This window comes from Stomoxys calcitrans, chromosome 2 (genome assembly GCF_963082655.1).
Source record: "Stomoxys calcitrans chromosome 2, idStoCalc2.1, whole genome shotgun sequence".
NCBI lineage: Eukaryota > Metazoa > Arthropoda > Insecta > Diptera > Muscidae > Stomoxys > Stomoxys calcitrans.
Window position 1 is genome coordinate 155,503,140 of NC_081553.1, and position 24,355 is coordinate 155,527,494.

Sequence of the window (24,355 nt, forward strand, 5' to 3'; positions counted from 1 at the left end):
AGATTTTCTTGCAATTCGCCTATTTAGGTAGCTAAACAAACATACTATCTAAAATTTGGGATACAGATACTAATTAATAGTAAATTCGGCCGAATATAAGTTTTTATACCCTCCACCATAAGATGGGGGGTATACTAATTTCGTCATTCTGTTTGTAACTACTCGAAATATTCGTCTGAGACCCCTTAAAGTGTATATATATTGCACAAATACTTCTTATTAGTGTATGTCGTATGTCGGATTGTAAATGGGCCATATCGGTCCATGTTTTGATATAGCTGCCATATAAACCGATCTTGGGTCTTGACTTCTTGAGCCTCTAGAGTGTGCAATTCTTATTCGATTGGAATGAAATTTTGCACGACGTGTTTTGTTATGATATCCAACAACTGTGACAAGTATGGTTCAAATCGGTCCATAACCTGATATAGCTGTCATATAAACCGATCTTGGGTCTTGACTTCTTGAGCCTCTAGAGTGCGCAATTCTTATCCGATTTGGCTAAAATTTTGAATGACGTATTTTATTATGACTTTCAACAACTGTGGGAAATAAGTCTCAAATCGGTTCTTAACATGAAATAGCTGCCATATAAACCGATCTGGGATTTTGACTTCTTGAGCCTCTAGAGGTCGCAATTATTATCCGATTTGCCTGAAATTTTGTACTACGGATCCTCTCATGACCATCAACATACGTGTATATTATGATCTGAATCGGTCTATAGCCCGATACAGCTCCCATATAAATCGATCTCTATTTTACTTCTTGAGCCCCCAAAGGGCGCAATTCTTATTCGAATTGGCTGACATTTAACACAGTTCTCCAACATGTAATTTAATTGTGGTCCAAGTAGCAGAGCAAATCTTTTCTTATATCCTTTTTTGCCTAAGAAGAGATACCGGGAAAAAACTCGACAAATGCGATCCATGATGGAGGGTATGTAAGATTCGGCCCGGCCGAACTTAGCACGCTTTTACTTGTTTTTTTTTTTTTTTAATTCGTACAATGAGGTGCTAAAACGTACAAAATGGATTAAGCTACAGTTCTCAAAAGAAGTTGAGCTACAGTTCTCAATATCGGGATGCAATTACTCAATGGCAGTAAATTTTGGGAGACAAGGAGATTTTTATGAAATTCAAACATTTGGGTATTAAAACGTTCGCAATGATACATTCTTTACGGATTGAGATTAAGCTCTCAAAATTGGAACACAGGTGCACCTTGACGATAAATTTTGGGTGACCAGAAGATTTTTTTTTAAATCAAACATTTAGGTACTAAAACATACAAAATGTTTCTGTTTTTACGAATTGGGTTAAAGCGCTCAAAATTGGGATTTATGTATAATTTCACAATAAATTTTGGGCGACTTAATGATTTTTTTTCGATATATTGTTATTCTTGATACTATTTGATATTTTCTTTACAGAAGAGGACAGATTTCTGAAATTTGAAAAAAAATTAGTACATCGTACCGAAAGTGGAGAAATAATAAATTTAGTTCTAGAATTGGAGGATGTATTAAAATCTAATAATCTTAGTGAGGTGTTGCGTAATTTTTATGATATACTATTTACATGTTTTCTAGTTCTGTTCCCAAAATCTCAAAACGGACTTTGACTGGACCTCCTTGGAATACTCCAAAACTTGCCAAACTTAAGAATAAAAAACAAGTTATTTAAGAAATAGAAAATGTCTGGTTCTTCTATGGATATTTCTTTGTATTCAATTTCTAGGTCGGACAATAATACCGAAAATAATATTGCTAACCGTAATTATTTATGATCCATGAAAATTTTATAAATTTGGTAATTCGAAGCGTAGATGTTGCACTCTTCCTAACGCCCTTAAACATGGTTCACTAATCGCCGAAGGAAATAAAGAAGTTTGTAACATGTTTGTAAACTTTTTTTCCTCGTATGTATGATATCAACGCTTAATATACGTATATCTTCCCCTCTTTAATAAGTATGACTCGAATAAGAAATAATTGGAGTGGGATAGTCAATGGACTGTCATCAGCATACTCCGATGTCCTTCCGGAATTTCCTGGGTCCCCTCCAGTTTGTGGATAAACGCTCAATTAAAATGTATCGCTGTGCGCTGAAAAAGAATGGTGAGATCTGGCCAGGTGCAGCACTAGATTTATGTTAGGTTAGGTTGAAAAGAGAGTGCAGATATTAATCCGCCCCATGCCATTATGGACATACAACTAAGCCAGTAATCGGCTTGTTGTGCGCTCTAAAAACTATAAAGGAACCTCTAAAAAAAATTTTAAGTTTGGAGTTCCGTGCTACTTGCAAAATCCTTAACTGTTTTCAATGCCACTCCCCTAAGTTGGTTCATGTCTGATATTGTGTCCCCACTTAAGTACTGGTATCTGTTGGAGACAAAAACCGGGCAATGACAAAGGAAATGCTCCAACGTCTCATCATCTTCCCCGCATGCCCCACCTATGCTATCACTTGCCGCATCGATTTTACATAAGAGAGCTCGTAGTCCTATGTGTCCCGTTATGATACCAAAAGCTATACTGACCTCCTTCTTGCTTCCTTTCAGTAATAGCCTCGCCTTCTCACGATCTGGATCCCTCCATAGGATTTTCGCCGTTTTACCGACCGTTTCGCTGTTCCACAATGTTGCATGCGCATTCGTCGCCCACTCCCTTAACTCGGACTGCGTCGACCCGAAAGGCTTCGGGTTAACCAAGTTTATTGACGGCAGTCCTCAGGCCTTAACTGCCAAATCGTCTGCCCTTTCATTTCCCCTTACTCCGTTATGGGCCGGCACCCAAACGATGTGGATTTTCCCATCCTCAGAGAAGCCGTTAATCTCCTTCTTACACTGCAAAATTGTTCGTGACCTTACCAGCAGTGCGTCGCATTCGACTTCAAGGTTCATCTCAGGTATCCGATCAGAAACCTCTCCAATTCCTTGCAGGTTTCCTATCGTCGCCTTGATTATACCGCGATGGTATGAGCTGCTCCCATCTTCAATCCATTCTCCCATCGCCTTCAGTCTCATAGCCGTAGTGGTTGCCTCACACTTAATCTGTATGTCAATGGGTCGGATATCTAGAATAGTCTCCAGTGCCCTAGTGGGCGTGGTCCTCATTGCTCCGCCTATGCCAAGACAACACGTTCTCTGAACCTGTTGTGTGGTCCTTATATTGCACTTTTTCTCCATAGCAGTCCACCAAACTACTGAGGCGTAAGTAAGTATTGGTCTAATCACGCTCCTGTAGAGCCAGTGGACTATCCTTGGATTTAGGCCCCGTTTCGAGCCTACGGCCCGTCTTCATTGTGCCCAACATCTGTGAGCCTTCTCAGTACACTCCTGAATGTGACACTTCCAATTCAGTTTCCTGTCGAAGATCACACCTAAGTATTTGAGCTTGTCAACCTTCGTCTTCCTCGTGAACAGGCATATTTCAGTCTTCTTTGGGTTAACATTGAGACCTCTGGGTCTAGCCCAGTCATATGCCATATGCAAGACCCTTTTGGTTCTTCTGTCTAGCTCGTTCGGATCCTTACCCCTTAGAAGTATTATAAGATCGTCTGCCTAGCAGACGGGTTCAAATCCCTCTTCAGTCAGTATCCGCAATGGGTCATTTATGGTGGTCACCCATAGGAGTGGCGATAAAATGCCCCCCTGTGGCGTGCCCTGTGCCACTTTCTCCCTTATATTTATGCCATTAGACACACAATTTATCCACCTGTTCCTTAGCATATGTTTTATCCAGTCTCTAAGGACGTCTTCGCATAGAAGGATACTTCTATTTTATGCACAACCTCGTGCAGGGCAGTCTCCACTGACCTTCCCTTGGAATTGCATGATGTTTGTATTTGAGCAGTTCGCTGGATGTCATACTCTTTATCATGGTGTTCACAATACGTTCCATGGTTTTGAGTAGAAAGGACGTAAGGCTTATGGGTCTTACGTCCTTTCTATTCAAAAAAGCACTAGATTTAGTCAAGAAGGAAGATATTTCTTTTCGACCAATGGCGCATGCTTGGATACCAAGGATTCCCTCAGATCCTGAATCGATACTTGCAAGGCTAAGGGAATGTTATCCCAATCTTTCAACCACCGACTGGGAGATTGGTAGATTGGATGAGGCTGGTGATCGGAGACATGCATTATTCGTACAAAACACCGGCTGTCGCAGACCCCAACAAGTCTGAAGGTGTTGTATCCTACGGATTCAAGTTGAGCCAAGTATCCAGTGTCCTGAGGAAGAGTGGTTCCACTGTTTCTCACCTGCCTCTGGATGCGTACGGTAGCTCATCATGACAAGATCTAACGAATCTTGTGAGGATGAACTCCTGGTGGAATCAGAAGATGAGGCTAACACAACAGTGGTGGAAGATCTGAATCTTGACTATGGTCCGGTTTCTACAGATAAATCTCCACCATTGTAAGGCAGCTTCGGCGGCACTAAAGGTCCTCCTGATGGTAAGGGGACTTGACATGCTTCTTATCCAGGAACAATGGGTGTGTGGAGGAATGGTTCATGAACTAAGAATTCCGGGATTTAAACTTCTCAAGGGCACAAGGAATGGGAGACACAGAGCCTGCATTCTTGCAAAGAGTAGTCTAAATGTTTTTCTTCTTCCGTCGCTAAGCACTGAAAATTTAGTAGAACTGGCTGGGTTCTCCATATATGGCACACGATTCAGCGATGCCGCCTTCAAACCTTAAGTCGCTGGTTGAAGCCGCTACTGTACAGAAGAAGAGCCTCATTGTAGGAAGTGATGCTAATGCACATCAGCTGCTTATTTGTAATAAAGGAGAGAAAATACTGCAGAAGTGGTCCCCCGGCTAAACAGAAGAAATGCGGATTGGAATAAATTTCGGCAAAAATTCTGCACGTCTATCCCTTCTAAACAAGAAAAGGAAGTGGAAACTACGGAGAATATAGACATAGTGGTCAAGCGGACCACGAAGATCTTGAAAGACTCGCTTGTGTCAGCATGTCCTAGTGCCAAGCCAAGGGGCAAATAGAACTGGTTGGTCTAGGGGAGGACTGCAGAATACTCTTCAACAGAGCAAAAGCCCCAAGAGCACCACGAGAAAATATAAGGGCGACCTGAGAAAGCCTCAGAACAAATCCTGGTAAGAATTCTGCAGCTCCGAGGAGGATACATCTGAGACCTATAGACTAAGAAAATTTCTGATCTCGAGACCTATTTCGGTGGGGTATATTCAGAAGTCAGAGATGTATGGATAATGAAACCACCCTTATCGACCTAGTCGGCTACATAGAGGGTTCTTACGCTGTCAAGGAATGGCATTGAAGGTGCTTTCAACAATGTAAAACCGACGTCAATCATGAAAGGGTTCGAGTTACTAGGCATCAACTCTACCGTAAGAAAGTTTATTAATCAATCCCATGGCAGCCGGTTGTACGTACCGGATTGAACCGATGGAGTTCTCCATAGGCAAGGTCTGCCCCCTCAGTGTACAACACACTGCTACAACAACAACAACAACAACAACAAAGTTTATTAATAACTTACTTACTAATAGATGCATTACGACAGGCTTGGGATCTGTGGATATAAAAAGATGGGTCAGCAGAGCAACAACTCAAGGAGGTGTACAAAGAGGTGTGTAACAATATGTTATTTTCTCTGGAAGAAAAAGGTGTAAAAGTGGTTGCGTATGCTGATGACGTGACAATTGCGGTTAGCGGAAAGTTTTCCAGCACTCTAAGAGATACACCTCAGGAACTCTTCGTGCAACAGCAAAGTGGGCTACCGAAAGTGGTCTAGGTAAAAATCCGTGCAAGACAGAAGTAGTTCTTTTTAGCAGGAGGAACTTCAAATCCAACATTTTGGAAAGAGCAAGAAAACCAACTCTTGCCCAATACAGACTTGAAGAGGTCTACAGCTTTGCTGTCATTGGCTAGAACAGACGTCTCAGTCATTGTGTCCATCGTGACAGGTCACGGTCTAATCGGAAAACATGCTGACAGACTGAAAGATGCCAGAAACGACTTTTGCAAAAGATGTGAGGACATCAAAGAAGAAAAGACTATAGAACACCTTTTGTGTGTGTGTCCCGCGCTGGCAGTCAGAAGGAGTTCCACTTTAGGTTCTCATTTCTTTGAGAACCTGTCTGATTTGTCGGGCATTCGCAAGTTAGTGGGCTTTTTAAAGCGATCTGTATGGTTCAACGGTAGGAACTAGAAGAAATCTTCTTTCTTCTGTCCCTGTGGTATCACAATCGAAGAAAACGTGTAAGTGAGTCTGATGGCAGATTGCCACTTAAACCTAGCCTAACACCAGTACCGGGTGAACCGGGTCCTTGGAGCCTATATAAACCATATGTTAAGGAACAGGTGGATAAATTGTGGGTCCCATGACATAAATGTAAGGGAGAAAGTGGCACGCCACAGGGGGGCATTTTATCGCCACTACTTTGGGTGATCACCATTATTAACCTATTATTCAGACAAAGTCGGATCATATTGTTAATCGTAGCTGGGTTAGTGGTGGTTTGTGTTTTTTTTTTGGAATTGCGTGTGGTGCCATTGCCTTAGAATTTTTGTTTTGATTGATCAGTCGTCCACATTTTGTAAGACATTCATCAATCAATCGGACCGAAATTGCTACGAATTCGTGCCAATTCGGTGAAACGTAACATTTCCCTCAGCCGTGCCGTTCCGATAACATGACAACCACTTCTTTCGGGTATCGCGTTGAAACTCCATTTAAGAAAAACAAACGGAAAATTTGCCGAAATGTGTTCGTTTCATCAAAACTTGTTTTTCAATCTAGGGAAAATTTACATTTCGGGACGCCCATTGAGAGCACAATCACAGTCGCACAATCACAATAAATGCGACCGCCAAACTTCTAAAGGTAAATGAGTGTTTGTTAGTGTTAGTGATGTTGCTCACATGTATTTACTCTGGGTGGAAAAAAATAAAGTGATTGTGGATGCATAAGTAAGAAATTATTTTTTATATATGGGTTGCCCAAAAAGTAATTGCGGATTTTTCATATAGTCGGAGTTGACAAATTTTTTCACAGCTTGTGACTCTGTAATTGCATTCTTTCTTCTGTCAGTTATCAGCTGTTACATTTAGCTTGCTTTAGAAAAAAAGTGTAAAAAAAGTATATTTGATTAAAGTTCATTCTAAGTTTTATTAAAAATGCATTTACTTTCTTTTAAAAAATCCGCAATTACTTTTTGGGCAACCCAATAAATAAATAAAAATACTTGAAAGGAAAATATATATTTCTTTCACAACAACTAGCTCAATCAATCTGTACGAAATAAAAAGGTTTGTGAAAGAATGTGTTGTTCTTTTGGTCTGCAATTACAACAAGAATATTTGGATAATGTGGAAGATGAAGGCAAAGGCTTTTGGAAAGTTGCGTTTATTTAACTTATAACAGTGAAAATACTGCAAAATCTAATTATTGTTATAAATAAATGCTGAATTTGTCTCTTTTTAAATTGTTTGTGTTTCATTATTTATTATTTACGAAGGGGTGGGTTTTGGTTGAAATTACATCCAACATACATGAATTTCAGTATGACCCAAACACTCACATTTTTGTGTATACATGCACGTAAGCAGCTGATAAATTGTTTGATGCCATATTAATTTTTATATGTAAATGGCAACATTTTGGCCAAAGAAACCCAAAAAAATTAAATGTGGTAACCTTGTCAAACCACTGAAAGAACGAATTTCGGAAAATTTTCCACAAAGAAGAACGTAGTACCAGCCTTATGTCGGTAAGACATCAAATCTGATATCGGATGATTCATGCGATTGTCGGACCGAAATCGGAAAATTTTTTTAGCTGGGTTGGTGTATATTGGTGGTTGTAGGAGAAATTATTATGCAAAATTTCAGCTGACCCGAAAGAGAATAAGCCACTAGTTAGGAAGTAAAATTGGGACGTCGGATTATATGGAAGTTTTATCAGGCTATAAACCGGTTCAAACAACACTTGTCAAAAATGTTGAAGGTTGTAGGAGAAATTATGCAAAATTTCGGCTAAATCAGATGAGATTTGCACTCTCTAAGGGATTAAAAATTACAATCAGGAGTTCGGTTCATAAGGGAGCTATACATGATTATGGACAGATTGAGACTATACTTGACATGAATGTTGGAGGTCATGAAAAACAGGCTTGCAAAATTTGAAACAAAGTGGATGAGAATTGCGCTGTCAAGAAATTAATTCGGGAGATTGATAAAGTCCGATATAAATAGCGATTAAAAATAAATATAATTGGCTTTGAATCCTGCTCTATATTGTAAACGTAATGACAAAATTAATATGTATATCACTTGCTTTAGAACAAAGCCTAATATTACCATTGGTATTAACAAAACTTAATGTAGCTTTGAATTAGGTTTATTTGACACATTTTTTTATAGAACTGTCAAATAGACCTATTTTGAGGCTTGGCTTACCCTTTCGGGTCGACGCAGTCCGATTTAGGGACGTGGGCGAAAAACGAGAATGTTACACTGTGGAAGATCGAAACAGTCGGTAGGATGCCGAAAATTCTATGGAAAAATCTGGATCGTGATAGGACGAGGCTATTATTGAAAGGAAGTAAGAAGGAGGCCAGTATAGCTTTTGGTGTCATAACGGGATACATAGGACTTCGAGCTCATTTATGCAAATTATACTGTTTAAGATTCTTAATGGGCAGATCGGTCTATATAGCACCTATATCTTCATGTAGTTCGGTATGGACCAAACTAGTTGCGGAAGTCAACAGGATGTCACAGATGTACATTTCAATAAAATATATGTGGCAGCTTTATCTAATTATGGCTCGATATGAACCATTTTCGATTCGGATATCGGGGGCCCAAGTACAACTCGCAATTTCCAATTTCAGTGAAAAGGGACAATAAAAGCGGCTTTTATGGGTATATCAAAATATAGTCCGTATAGCTGGTTCAATAACTTAGCCTGCGTGTAAACAAAACGTGAATCTGTGCCAAACTTTAGCTTAATATCTGAATTTTAGATTACACAGACGGGCGGACACATGACATAATTAAATCGTCTTAGAATTTTACCACGATCAATTATATATATACTTTGTGGGGTCGAAAATGGATACTTCGATGAGTTGCAAACGGAATTACTAACATAATATCCCCCTATCCTATAGTGGTGGGTATAAAAATACATGGAGTTTGTTGCTGGATCCTTTTTGTTTCTGCCTAGAAAGAGAAAGGGTATACGAGATTCTGCCGTACCGGACTTAGTTCGCATTCACTTGTTTTGACCTTAAGACGAAACTTTTTAAAATCTGTTGTCTAATATGTTTTCGATATCAAGTTAACGAAAGTTAACCCTAAAGTTATTTCATGTTAATTTAGAATTTATGTTTGAGTTCGCGAAAATAACAAATCCGTAAACCAAAAAAATTTGCATTTTAAAGATTTTTATTTTGCCGGAGCGTATTTTGAAATTGGAAACCGCTCCGCTCCAGGTTCCAAAAATTCCGCTCCCCCTCCGGCAAAAGTAGGCCTGCTCCGCTTCGCTCTGAGTCCCTGCATAAGACTCGCATAGACGTTTTCGTCCATTGTAATACCACTGGAACAAGATTGGTCTTTATAATTTTGTTCACAACCCCCCTTTGTGACCATATATCATTCGTTGCCCTTGTGATCTGAAGACTTTATATACATGTCGCTAGAGGCATACCCACTTGTTCACCGTAGTTCCTGGTCTCGTCTGCTCTATAATTTCCTGGGAAATCTCTGTGGACCGGCACCCAGAACAAGTGAATTTTGAATTGTTCATCTCGTTGAGAGATATGCGACAGTCGAGGGTGGTTTTTGAATTCAGAAATACATTCTCCAGGGATTAAATGGATGCCTGACTGTCTGAGAGATATTTATGCCAATCGTCGTTATGACATTATATCTTAGCCATTCCAGCATTTCTTTAATTGCAAACATCTCCGCTTGATGCACACTGCAGTGGTCGGATAACCTTCTCAATTTCACCAATTCTAGTTCTTCAGGGAACTCCCACCTGGTCGTCTTGGTTTAAGCCATCCGTATAGAAATCTATGTAACTTCTATGATTAGGGATATTGTAGTTCCAATGGGTTCTATCAAGAGTAGTGGTACAGTACTTGTTATCAAAAAGCGGGTCAGGAAATGTGTAATCCACACTGCCTGGGATATTGGATAATGTAGGAAGGATAACACAGAGTGCATTACCAAAGAGAAAGATCCATTAGCCTCAAAGCAGTGGTCGCAGAAATGTGTCTAGCTATAATGTCCAGTTGTATTAGTTGTAGCATTGAATTCAGTGCATCATTGTTTCATCTTCAGTGCGGATGTGATGCACAAACAAACCAACCATTGGATCTGGCTGAATATTGGACAGTGGGTGGTTTTTTGAAGCGCCGCCCACCAACTTTATAGGTCTGACAACTGCAGTATATACCCAGTGCTTGATCCGCGATTTGTACACCCCTTTTTTGCCAATAGCTCTCTTGAAGGTGTATAGGACAAAAGTTGCCTTTCTTGACCTTTCCAAAATCCTGTCTAGCTAAACATCCATGTTTTTAGCGATTTCTGTTAATGGAACATTCACTCCTTCCAAGGAGACAGGTGCCACTGTAGGTAACTTGCATCTCCTGCTAAAAATAACTACTTCTGTCTTGCACTGATTTACGCCAAGACCACTTTCGGTAGCCCACTGCGCTGTCGCACGTAAAGCTCTCTGAAGCATATCTCTAGGTTAGGTTTGATTAGGTTGAAAAGATGGTACTGATATTCCACATGGCAATAACAAAATTACGTCAATCTAACATTGTGCTTCTGGTAGCAGTGTCTCGAACTAAAATGCCCCCTGTGGAATGTCTTGTGTCACTGTCTCCCTTATATATTTGTCATGCGACCAGCAGTTGGCTGGATGTCCTATAGTTTTGAGTAGAAAGGAAGTAAGACCTATAGTTTTCGGCGTGTATTTTAGTTCTACGCAAGCTGTGAAAATAGTGACCTGGTAGTCGGCCTCCTTCTGTAGTAATGCCGAAAATATTCCATCAGGTCCGGGTGGCTTAAATGGTTGCAAGATCCTCAAAACTTCTTTTATTATTTCAAGATTCCGGTGTCTCTTTGAGTCCCGCCGTATCATGTGGAAAATGCGTTTTTATAAAAAGCCTAAACATGTCCCCCGTTGTCTCTACTCTCACTCCCATGTCGTCTACTAACGTTTTAGTTTGGATATGGGGTTTTGAGAGAAACTTAGCGGCGTCACTTACGCATGTTTTGCCGGACCACAAACGAAGACTTGTAAGTCCCAACAACTAGGTGACCAACTTTAGGGGCCTGTGCCCGGATAACCTAAGGCTTGGAAATTTTGCACACGATCTCGCTAACCACTAACCACAACTCTTACCATTCCAAATTTCAAAGTGACATTTCTACCCGTTCTCACACGGTATATATATATTGCTCTGCTATTAAAACGATATCAAGATATGGTCCGGTTCGGACCACAATTAAATTATATATTGGAGACCTGTGTAAAATTTCAGCCAATTCGTATAAGAATTGTGCCCATTGGGGCTCACGAAGTAAAATAGAGAGAACGATTTATATGGGATCTGTATCGGGCTATAGACCGATTCAGACCATAATAAACACGTTTGTTGATGGTCGTGAGAGGATCCGTCGTACAAAATTTCAGGCAAATCGGATAATAATTGCGACCTCTAGAGGCTCAAGAAGTCAAGATCCCAGATCGGTTTATATGACAGCTATATCAGGTTATGAACCGATTTGAACCATATTTGGCACAGTTGTTGGATATCATAACAAAATACTACGTGCCAAAATTCATTCAAATTGGATAAGAATTGCGCACTCTAGAGGCTCAAGAAGTCAAGACCCAAGATCGGTTTATATGACAGCTATATAAGGTTATGGACCGATTTAAACCATACTTGGCACAGTTGTTGGGTATCATATCAAAACACGTCGTGCGAAATTCCATTCCAATCGGATAAGAATTGCGCCCTCTAGAGGCTCAAGAAATCAAGACCCAAGATCGGTTTATATGGCAGCTATATCAGGTTATAAGGCAGTAACATTTTTGAAAGCCAATTCAAATTCGACCTACCCTACTGATAATTTGTTATAATTTTTAATAAAATCTCTTGTTCATCACCTTTTTGTAGTGTTTTCTATAGGATCAAACCAAAAATATGATAAAACTCTATTTTTATTTTTGGGCACAAAAATAGGTCGTTGGAACCATAGTGGAACCATGTTAGCAATGGCTATGTCTACAAGGATCTATTGATCACGTAATTTTCTTCCAGTCATATTCCACAAAAATGCATGACAGGCCGTAATAAATAATTGCATTAAATAAAAAGCAAGCAAATTTTTCATTTCAGCAGATTGTTATTTCAATATTTTAGCAGAATTTTGGAGTCGCGAATATGATCTCAACTCCGGACAAAGAAGAAACAATTCAACAAACAAACAATTCAACAAAACAATTTTCCTTAAAATAATTTTTTTAATAATGTCCGTCGACCCATCTGTCTGTCCATGTATTTGTATTTGTATTTTATTATGATAAAACCCATACAAAAGACAGTGTCTTATATAAAGCATGGGTTAGTAAATTGATAAATACAATGAGTTCAACAAATTTTCATTTAAATAGAACAATAATTGGTACAAAATATTTAACAATTTGAGCAAAGTTACTGATACAATATTTAAGTTAAAATAAAAGGTTTAAACAAAATAAAAAAAGAAGAACAAGTAAAAGCGTGCTAAGTTCGGCCGGGCCGAATCTTATATCCCCTTCACCATGGATCGCATTTGTCGAGTTCTTTTCCCGGCATCTCTTCTTAGGCAAAAAAGGATATAAGAAAAGAGTTGCTCTGCTATTAAAATGATATCAAGATATGGTCCGGTTGGGACCACAATTAAATTATATGTTGGAGACCTGTGTAAAATTTCAGCCAATTCGTATAAGAATTGCGCCCATTGGGGCTCACGAAGTAAAATAGAGAGCACGATTTATATGGGATCTGTATCGGGCTATAGACCGATTCAGACCATAATAAAAAGGTTTTTTGATGGTCATGAGAGGATCCATCGTACAAAATTTCAGGCATATCGGATAATAATTGCGACCTCTAGGGGTCAAGAAGTTAAGATCCCAGATCGGTTTATATGGCAGCTATATCAGGTTATGCACAGATTTGAACCTTATTTGACACAGTTGTTGAAAGTAAAAATAAAATACGTCATGCAAAATTTCAGCTAAATCGGATAGGAATTGCGCCCTCTAGAAGCTCAAGAATTTAAACCCCAGATCTGTTTATATGACAGCTATATCAGGTTATGAGCCGATTTGAACCATACTTGGCACAGTTGTTGGATATCATAACAAAACACGTCGTGCAAAAATTCATACAAATCGGATAAGAATTGTGCCCTCTAGAGGCTCAAGAAGTCAAGACCCAAGATCGGTTTATATGGCAGCTATATCAGGTTATGGACCGATTTAAACCATACTTGGCACAGTTGTTGGGTATCATAACAAAACACGTCGTGCGAAATTCCATTCCAATCGGATAAGAATTGCGCCCTCTAGAGGCTCAAGAAATCAAGACCCAAGATCGGTTTATATGGCAGTTATATCAGGTTATAAACCGATTTGAACCAAACTTGGCACAGTTGTTGGATATCGTAACAAAACACGTCGTGCAAAATTTCATTGTGATCGGATAAGAATTGCGCACGCTAGAGGCTCAAGAAGTCAAGACCCAAGATCGGTTTATATGGCAGCTATATCAGGTTATGAACCGATTTCAACCATACTTGTCACAGTTGTTGGATATCAGAACAAAATACGTCGTGCGAAGTTTCATCCCAATCGGATAAGAATTGCGTACTCTAGAGGCTCAAGAACTCAAGACCCAAGATCGGTTTATATGGCAGCTATATCAAAACATGGACCGATATTGCCCATTTACAATACCAACCGACCTACACTAATAAGAAGTATTTGTGCAAAATTTCAAGCGGCTAGCTTTACTCCTTCGGAAGTTAGCGTGCTTTCGACAGACAGACGGACGGACGGACGGACGGACAGACGGACGGACATGGCTAGATCGACACAAAATGTCACGACGATCAAGAATATATATACTTTATGGGGTCTCAGACGAATATTTCGAGTAGTTACAAACAGAATGACGAAATTAGTATACCCCCCATCTTATGGTGGAGGGTATAATAAAATCTTGGTATGTACAAAAAGAGCATTAATCCAAATAGACTTTTCTGTGAACAATGCCCAAGTATTTAATTATTTGTATTGGAACTAAACAATTGTTTTTTTAACATTATTTGAAAATAACCCACTTTCAAATAATGTTGATTATTTCAAATAGCGTGGCTTATTTTTTCTTCGGCAGAAATGTCAAACATTAGCATAGTGAGTTTTACCAGCGTAAAAACTATCTCCAGAGCATTTTTACATCTCACCATACTGATTTGCTATCGTTTGGCACACGATATCGTCTCTGGCTTTGAATTTTTAACGTCAGGGACGCCAGATATTTCCCACCATGTTATCAGTAATTTTGCGAAAGGCACTATACACGGAAATTGAAAAGTATGGGAAAACTAAACATGAATGTTCACAAAAATGTCTCCACGTTTGAGGCGATTCTTTGCAAAAGCCCGAACATTGCTTTGGTAAAAATCGAGTTACCTTCGCAACCATAGATCCCTAATTAAAAATATCTCTTCCAGTAATATCAGTGAAGAAACGTGGGGGGATCTTTCAGTGTGCAGAGATGGGAACCACCATATATAACTCTGAAGATTCCTAGTGGAGAAGAGTGGACTGTAGGGTTTGTTGTTGTTGGAAGTTATTATTTCTCAATAGAGAGAAATAATAACGTCGTTGTAGCAGTTGCCCAAAATGATAAAACAAAAAAACAATAGCCGTATGAGTTCAACTTTCAACGTTATAAATTTTATTTAAAGTAATAAAAAAGTAGAGAAGAGAAGAGATGCTCACCTTTTCGTGGTTGTGCCAGAAGTGAAGCAAGTGTAACTTCACATACGAAAGGGAGATATTTTAGTACTTACAAACTAAGTGCCTATTCTATTACCACTTAGCATATGTGGTAGGGAAATTTAAATACATCTCTTAGATAATTCACAATAACAGACGTTAGGAAATTCAATTTCATTTAAATAGTTCAAATTCATGTAAATAGTTAAGGACAAAACTTCAATTTTGTCCATGGCGCCGGCCTTGCACTTGTGCAACAGAAGATGCACAAAGCACGGACGCCAAAGACTTTATGGCCTCAGAAAGAAGCATCGGATCTGGTTGCATAATATTGGGTAAATTATTTTTTCTTGTCTTGGGGTATCGTTTGGCCGTCTTTTGTACCTTGCTGTGTTGTTGTTTGGTCTTTCTTAAGGTTGTAGATCGTTGTTGACCTTGAGGCGACGTTTTATTGACTTTTTGTGACTGCTGACCCAGTCTAGAACGGAGATTTATGCTGACTTCTGTGCTCCTCTCGGATTTAGGCTCTCGAGTAGGCTTCGGATGCAGCATAGTATGATGTTGATACCTGCACTTGCGGCACGTTTCCTCGGAATGGCATTTTTCTATCGTGTGGCTCCTCGCAAGACAATTGATGCAGTATTTAAATTTGCGGATAACGATCCTTCTGTCTGACACACTCATCATTACAAATTTAGGGCAGTACCGTAAGGAGTGACGCATCTTGCACAACATGCAGGTGTATATATCACGTACGCGCATTTTGAACTTTCTTTTGATGATCTGAAATAAGAAAGTAGGTTAATGCCTAATTTTATTAGAGTGGGGAGTCTGAAATGACATGTTATTGGATATGTTAAATGAATCGGATGAAGCGATAGAATATTGCAAAAAAAAAAAAAAACGGTCAAAGGCTAATCTAAAATTGGCAAGTGACATAGCTTCACGATGGGGCGGGTTATCGTCCCAGAAGATACCCGAATATCCGCGATGCGGATATTGTCATCAGACCCAGAATATGTCTTCACAATACGTCCCAAGCGCCAGTCACTTGGGGGCAACAAGTCGTCCATCACGACTACAAGCTCGCCGATCTTTATATTCGGAGACTTGGTTCTCCACTTATATCGTTTCTGCAGCGCTTTTAGATAATCTTCCTTCCAACGTATAGAGAATTGGTGATGAATAGCTTTTAGCTTAAGCCACCTATTTATTACAGAGATGTCTTGTGCAATCGGTTCCGGAAACGACATTATGGGAGACCCCTTCAAAAAATGGCCTGGAGTCAAGGCTGTGAGATCATTCGGATCTTCTGACACAGCGGAGATAGGGCGTGAATTCAAAACTCCCTCAATACGAGCCAGAACTGTAGCAAATTGTTCGAATGTGAACAAGTGGGCCCCTGCTATCCTCCTAAAATGGTGTTTGAAGCTCTTAACTGCCGATTCCCAGAGTCCCCCCATATGTGGAGCATGGGGGGGTATAAATTGCCATTCAAACCCCTGTGTCGAATATTTCTCCGAGATATCTACAGCTGTGACTTGAATAAAGCTCCTGAATTCCCTGAGCATCCTCCGACTTGCACCAATGAAGTTCCTTCCATTGTCAGATACTACCTTGCGAGGTAGTCCTCGCCTCCCCAAAAATCTGAAAAAGGCCGCCTCAAAGGCCAGCGAGGAAAGCTCTGAGCAAGGTTCTAAATGTATGGCCTTTGTGGCGAAACATACAAATATGCTGACATAGCCCTTTAAGAGAGGAGACCGCCGTAGAGTTGAACTTTTAAGCTCAAAAGGCCCGGCAAAATCTATGCCAGTGACATGAAAGGGAGGAGTTAATGCGCATCTCTCCGAAGGCAGTGGAGCCATAATTTGAACACAGGGTTTTTTCCTGAAAATAATGCACGTCTTGCATTTGCGAATTATACTTTTAACCCTAGGTTTGAGACGTGAGATGTAGAATTCTGTTTGTACCATTCGACACATCAATATACATTCGCCGTGGACAAGAATAGAGTGCAAATAGAGTAGATATAATTGACAAAAACGTGATTTCCCAGGAAGAATGATAGGGAATTTTTCATTGTACGGCAGGGAACAAGAGGCGAGTCGACCGTTCACACGTAACACATTGTTCTGATCCATGAAAGGGTTCAAGCATTTCAAGGAGCTTTTCTTAGACAACTCCTCAGACTTACTGACCTGTCTATATTCCTCGGCATACCACCTGAGCTGAGCCAACATTATCAATCGATTTTTCGTAAATAAAGCTTCGGAATGGATGAGGACTGGAGATGTGTTCCTGGGTTTACCCCTGAATCTACTTAGGCAGTTATTGTAAAAACGAAACATGTGGGAAATAACTCTCAATGCCCGAGAATAAGAAGAAAATTGAATCAAAATATCCGAGTCCTCAACGACCTCATGCATGACCCGAACATTAGGACGTTTTCCTATCTCAGGGATGATCAATGGGCTCCTGTTTGGCCATTCTGACGGTGCCTCCTTTAACCAAGTGGGTCCATTGAACCATAACGTATTATCAGTCAGATCGCGGGGCCTGCATCCCCTAGTTCCCAGGTCTGCAGGATTATCATGGGTAGGAACATGTCGCCAAGTTCCACCAGGTATAAGATCGTGTATCTTGGACGTCCGATTCGCTATATAGGTCTCCCATGTCCATGGTGGTTTCATTAGCCAGCCTAGCACTATAGTGGAATCCGTCCATAAGGTAATACCACCTATTCGAAAGTCAAAAGTCGATACGACGTAATTAACAAGTTCTGCCAAAAGATACGCTCCATTTAACTCTAAGCGTGGTAAACTTACAGTCTTGAGGGGGGCAACTCTGCTCTTTGCAAGCAATAGATTCGTACAAACCACAGAATTTGAAGCTGTGCACCGCACGTACACACAAGCACAGAAAGCAGATTGTGAAGCATCACAAAATCCGTGGATTTCCACCATGTCAGTAGGGTTATATTGTAGCCATCTTGGGATTGAAATGGAGTCGATGTGGCTCAGATCAGAGACAAGAGCATCCCATTTATTCTGAGATTCGGTGCTGAGAGTTTCATCCCAATTAACCCCCTCCAGCCAAAACTGTTGCATCAACACTTTAGACCTAATGACAATTGGGGCTACCCATCCCGCGGGATCAAATAATTGTGCAACAGCTGAAAGTACTTTCCTTTTTGTAGTGGTCCGGTCTGGAGAGATCGATCCAAGGGAATAAGAAAATTTATCGCTCATTGCGTTCCACTTAACGCCAAGAGTCTTAGTAGAACTGGACTCGTCAAACTGAAGAAATTCAGAATCAAGCAAATCCTCCTTTGCCACCTGAGAAAGCAATCTGGAATCGTTTGCGGCAATTTTCTTTAAAGGAAAACCGGCACTGGATAGAACTGTCTTCAGATCATTCTGAGCATCAATAGCCTCATCAATTGAAAATCCTCCGGATAATATATCATCCACATATGTCTCGCCTCTAAGAATATCCGCAACTTTGGGAAACTGGTCTTCAGTATCGGAGGCTAATTGGAGCAGAGTGCGAATGGCCAGGAATGGTGCACAATTTATCCCGAATGTCACCGTTTTCAATTGAAAATCTCTTACGGGGTCATTGATGCCCGGGCGGATGAGTATTCGCTGATAAGGCCGGTCTTGCGGATGTATAAGGACTTGACGATACATCTTCTGTATGTCTCCACAAAACACATACTGATATTTGCGCCAGTTAAGAATAACGGAGATCAAGTCAGATTGAAGAGCCGGTCCAGTGTGTAGCACATCATTGAGCGAATAGCCTGACTTGGACTTGCGAGAGGCATTAAAAACCACCCTTAATTTTGTGGTTCTATGTTCGGGACGAATTACCGCGTGGTGGGGTAAGTAGAATGAAAAGAACTTTCCACTCTCGGAAATTTCCTGTGACGAAGTTTCCTCCGCGTGGTCGAGGGAAATGTACTCATTCAAAACAGAGCAGTATTGAGATCCTACATCGGGTTCCTTAGAGAGATTTCTCCCCATACGGTTAAATTGAGCCAGAGCTAGAAATCGGGACGAACCAAGATGAATGGACCCAGGAAATTCCTTTTTGAATGGAAGCCGAACAATATAGCGTCCGTCCGTGGACCTTGTGGTAGTTCTTTCGAATAGTTCCTCACAATATGAATCCGATTCAGAGCCGAGATGAGAGGTTGGAACTTGTTCTTGTTCCCAGAATCTTCTCAGGAGTTGACTGATCGCAACCTCCTCCGATTCTATTACGTTGGTAGAGAATGAGTGATACGTTTCAGTTCGCATTGGACCACTAAGTACCCAGCCGAATATGGTATTGTAGGCTGATGTCTCGCCACAAATGTTCTTTTTAATACCTTCTAGATTTATGAAACGTTCAGAGTCGTTTCCAAGAATGAGATCTATTTGAGATGATCTGTTAAAGTAAGGGTCTGCTAAATCCAGCCCATCAAGCTCAGATGGATTAGAGATCTCAAAGGAAACTGAAGGAAATCGCTTTGTGACTTTAGGTAAGACAATGGCAGAAACTTCAAACTCTATACCATGCTTTTCTGACACAATGGTCAGTTGACATTCTTTCTCGGACGATTGCTCTTGATTGCCAATACCCGTTATCAGAAAATGGGCTTTTGAAGTTGGAATTTGTAAACGGTTTAGCATTTTTTCAGAAACGAACGTTCGTTGAGAACCTGGATCGATCAAAGCCCTTATGGTGAAATGCTCTCCTTGATGCGCAATCTGGATCAATGCAGTCCTTAGAAGAATCATGTCATTGTTTGAAGCCAAATTAGCCTGGACAGAGCAGGAGCGTTGTGAACTAGCGGGAGCCTCAGCTTGAGACGAGATATTTGTCCTTACCTCGTTAGATGCAGGACGAGTTTCACTGGCGGTTTCTGATTTCTCAGTTATCGTGCCACTATCTTTATGTGGTTTACCTTTAAGGTGAAGAAGGGTGTGGTGAGTCTTGTGGCATATAATGCACTTGTTCTTACTCCTACAGTTTGATTTGAGATGAGCTGAGGATAGGCAGTTGCCACATATTTTGTTTGCATAAACAAAATCAACTCGTTGTTGAGCAGTGAATTCCCGGAATTTCTGACAGGATCTTATGCTGTGTTTCGAATCGCATAGGGGGCACGGAGACTGGTCGAGTTTATCCTGTGAATGATATGTCTGAATTTTCTCAGGACTTTTGGTAGGAGGTGTATTTCCTTGTTTAGTGGATTTTATACTATGAATTCTTTCGACCACTTCAAATCGGTTAACCAAAAACTCATCGAGTTGGCTCCAAGTTGGCAACTCGCGGTGGGATTTAAGGGATTGTTCCCAAAGTGCCAGAGTCTCGTCAGGCAACTTGGTAGACACTAGGTAAATTAGCAATGGATCCCAACTCTCAATATTCACGCCGAGTGTCTTCAAGGTACACAAGCAATCGTTGGTTGTGGATTGAATCTTTTGGATAGATTCACTGTTCTCTACCATTGCGACAGGAATATTGAACAGCACTTTCAACTGATTATCTACCAGCACACGCTTGTTCTCGTACCGGGATTTTAATGCGCTCCACGCTAGACTGAAATTTTCGTCGCAGAGAGGGAATCTCTTAACTATTGCGCCTGCCCCCCCTTGAGTCTTGTTCCTCAAATGATAAAGTTTCTGAGCTGGGGTCAATTTCGGATGGTTCACATATACGGCCGTGAACATGTCACGAAACGAGGGCCATTGCTCATATCCGCCCTTAAACACCTCTGTGTCACAGGGTGGCACTTTAATGCAGATATTCGAAATATCTTGAGACGAGTTGTGGGACACATTTTGGTTTTGGGGTATATATTCCGGAACGAGACTGTGCCGTGTGTTTTGACGAGAATACCCACCGGATACCCACCGGTCAGCAGATAACACAAAAGGGAGTGAATGCGCACTTACCGCAGTTGTTATACGACTAATTACCATTAAGGGCAATGCAAAATGAATAACTTGTGCCTGTTTCCAATGGACGGCTCGAAGGACCATGAAGAAACGTGGGGGGATCTTTCAGTGTGCAGAGATGGGAACCACCATATATAACTCTGAAGATTCCTAGTGGAGAAGAGTGGACTGTAGGGTTTGTTGTTGTTGGAAGTTATTATTTCTTTTCGTGGTTGTGCCAGAAGTGAAGCAAGTGTAACTTCACATACGAAAGGGAGATATTTTAGTACTTACAAACTAAGTGCCTATTCTATTACCACTTAGCATATGTGGTAGGGAAATTTAAATACATCTCTTAGATAATTCACAATAACAGACGTTAGGAAATTCAATTTCATTTAAATAGTTCAAATTCATGTAAATAGTTAAGGACAAAACTTCAATTTTGTCCAATCAGTAATTTTGCGAAAAAAACACTTATACGGGAAATCTAAATACGAATGTTCACATAAATGTTCCCATTTTTTGCAAAAGTTAAATTTTCGTAAAAGTCGACACATCACTTTTGCTTGTTTGGTAAAAACCGAAAAATCGATTTTTCGTCAAAAGTATAGATCCCTATTTAGAGATATCCCTTCCATCATTTTCATATCTTCAGAATTTTGTCCATGACTTTCTTTGAAACTTGAAATCATTTTGGGATGAGTATAGTCCTTTGTTGCTTGGACAGCAGTATTAAAACTAGTTTTTAAAACTTACCCTTTGCCTTTTCAAACCAACAAGTTACAGCAAGAAACAGTGTTAAAAAAATCCATATCATAACCTGCTTTTTAGTTTATGTTACATCGGAAGTTTTAATGTTTTGGTAATTTTGTGAAACTCAGAGCAATTTTACAAATGTATCTCATACAGGAATAAAACTTAATCTAAAAACTAATTGTAATTCCGATCTGAAATCCGCAATATGCGTGTGTTATAGGAAGCTAGAACGTCAAATAAACGAATGTTTAAGATGTTTTCGTCCACTGTTTTTGGGGACTATTGGAAGTATGCAGAAGATAAACTGTTTTGAGTTCCGTTGACTACGCAATTATGTATATATGCCAATTCTGTGTACAGGAATCTATGTTTTTGGAAGCACTTGTTGGCACGATTTAAGAAAACGTCTCAGACATTACTCTCTTTGCCGTCTGAGTTGGTATACTTGAAGCCAATTTGGGTTGGTCCTATTTACGGCGACGTGGTTTGGAACGATTACCTTCCTCTGAGGAGCCATCAATTTCGATGGTGGAAAAATGTTTTGGCGAACTTGAGTTGTCCTCATTTTTTATTGTTGGCTCATCGACCCCTTTAACGGAGGAAATAAGAAATCTCAATTGCATTAACTGAACTGCAGTTACTCGCGGATTACTGCAATTCTCCAGCCACTTCAGGAATTTCTCGCCATGTTTGATAGCTTCGCTGTATTCCGAATCTTCTTCATGCTCATTACATTTCGACCACTCTTCTTCGTCTGTCTTATTGGAATTATTGTTGTTGTTGTTATGCGGGCAAAGGTTCCCATCATTTTGATCGTTTAAGTAGCTGGCGTCAGAATCACTAATTCCAGAGGGCGCATTGGGAGTACTGTTGATCCTATAGAGAAGGTTGTCAAGGACATCCCTACATTCAGCTACTCTACTTCGCGGCACTTGTAAGCTAGCGGAGTCGGATGCATTGTCAAGCACATCTTGCACATTTCTGGGATTGCTGGTAATATTTGATAGTAAACTATCAGCTGCTAATTCCGGAGTCGGCGAGAAGTTTTTGGTTTTAAATGATTTTGAAGAAAGATCTTCAGGTTTGTTCGAAATATCAAGATTTTGTGATAGCTCGACAGATACGCCACTTTGGGGAGAACAATTTGCGTCTTTTGTAAGTTGAGAATACAATATATTTTCAAATCCGAGTTTTGAAGTGATAGATTTATCCCCTAGGTTAGTTGTGAGAGCAGTGTTACTAACGCCATTGGCGTGTAGTGCTGAAACGACTGCAGCTGGGGCAAGTGAGTTTAAACTTACTCCAAACGCTTTGCACCAATTGAACCATGCAGCATTCTTATCATCTAGGCTGCCAGAGGGTGTGGACGAGGGTGTTAAAGGATTAGGTATTATTGGTGGTGTCCCCGCATTAAAGCTGGATTGTTGAGGTGTTGACGAACGAATTGGGGGACTTGGTGCTCCTAACACAGGGGTATGGGGATATAAATTGTTGAGACCCAGTGCAGTTTGTTGAGACTTAAGCCAGTATAGGAGAGGATCTTCTGAGATGGATGAGAGGGAAGGCACCGTCGTACCTATTGGCGTTGATGTAGATAAGGATGTATTAGGGCTTTTTATGTGCAACTTCTCATCATTTTGGTATGAATTTAGACTGCAGGAAGTAGGATCGGTTGGGGTAGGTGTAGATGAACTTTGTTTTGCCCAGTTTTTTACGGTAAGGCCCGTCGATCTTTCGCTCGATTCGCCACGTGGACTATTGAGATGTGCTGGGGGTTTTGTTTTTGTGTTTGTGCTGCGCATTGTGCTTCCGGAAACGGATAAACCACTGGACATTGCTGCCAAGTTCGGATTAAGTTGCGCTAATAATGTCAAGTTTGTCGTAAGCTCATTAAAACTAATCGCAAGAGGGGATTGATTTAGACCCGTTAGTCCAGACAGATGTGTCAGATTAGAAAGAGGGCTGATAGCGGCAATGGATGGTTCTGCCGATCGTGAAATATCAGCACCATATAGTGTTTTCTTGACAGAGCCATTGAAAGATGCATAGTCTGGTGCTATATTACTGAACTTTCCCAATTCTACCAAGGTTTTGTTGGTATTAAAATCTAGTCCGTTGATTGGAGCACGGTCAAATTTAATCTTATTTGAAAAATTCAAAGCCATGGAAGCGTCTAAACGTTGCCTTTTTTCAGGGGGACCTCCCAACATATTTGGCGTGGTCCCATCCAATTTATCTACTATAGAGTCGTTTCCGAACTTCTCGGCTGATGCTTGGCGTGACATAAAACGTAATTTGTCCTCATTCTTGCACCAACCACGCAATGTGGATTCAGGAACCCCTATATCCCGAGCTACTGACGCCTTTGATTCGCCATCATGTATTCGCTGTATTGCATGTACTTTGTCACTAGGAGTCAAGCTCCGTAAAGGGCGCTTGCCCTTGGTGCTGATGCGTATATTCATGTGGGGGTAGCTGGAAATATCCAACTTTAAGCCGTTGTCGAACAGTTTGAATTCTGCAAAAGAAAGAGCAAAACATTTACATTTTTATTTAATTAGTTTTATTAAGCCCATGATGATATTAATATAGATATGTATTAAACAG

At 40.4% G+C, this 24,355-nt stretch overlaps 2 protein-coding genes across 7 annotated transcripts in view; both read right to left on the minus strand.

Annotated features, from left to right (window-relative positions):
- Positions 1-1,576: 1,576 nt before the first annotated feature.
- On the minus strand, positions 1,577-20,560 carry LOC131994782 (uncharacterized). Its single transcript, XM_059361663.1, has 2 exons — positions 17,970-20,560; positions 1,577-1,658 (listed from the first exon to the last, which is right to left on the minus strand). The coding sequence occupies exons 1-2, from the start codon at positions 20,558-20,560 to the stop codon at positions 1,577-1,579; spliced, it is 2,673 nt and encodes an 890-aa protein (XP_059217646.1).
- Positions 20,561-21,822: 1,262 nt separating this feature from the next.
- LOC106092598 (protein distal antenna) overlaps positions 21,823-24,355 on the minus strand; it is a 356,654-nt gene continuing 354,121 nt past the window's right edge. For all 6 annotated transcript variants that reach the window (XM_059361421.1, XM_059361422.1, XM_059361419.1 and 3 more), the window contains one exon: positions 21,823-24,266. In XM_059361421.1, coding sequence (XP_059217404.1) covers positions 22,216-24,213 — 1,998 coding nt within the window. In that variant the 5' untranslated portion in view covers positions 24,214-24,266 and the 3' untranslated portion in view covers positions 21,823-22,215. The remainder of the gene's footprint in view (positions 24,267-24,355) is intronic.

Excerpts from the sequence above, each read along its gene's own strand:
- LOC131994782 (XM_059361663.1), bottom strand. The coding sequence starts at position 20,560 with ATGGTAGAGAACAGTGAATCTATCCAAAAGATTCAATCCACAACCAAC. Across the intron at positions 1,659-17,969 it reads TCTGCTTTCTGTGCTTGTGT|TTTGGCAAGTTTTGGAGTAT; the intron begins GTACGTGCGGTG and ends TTTATTCTTAAG.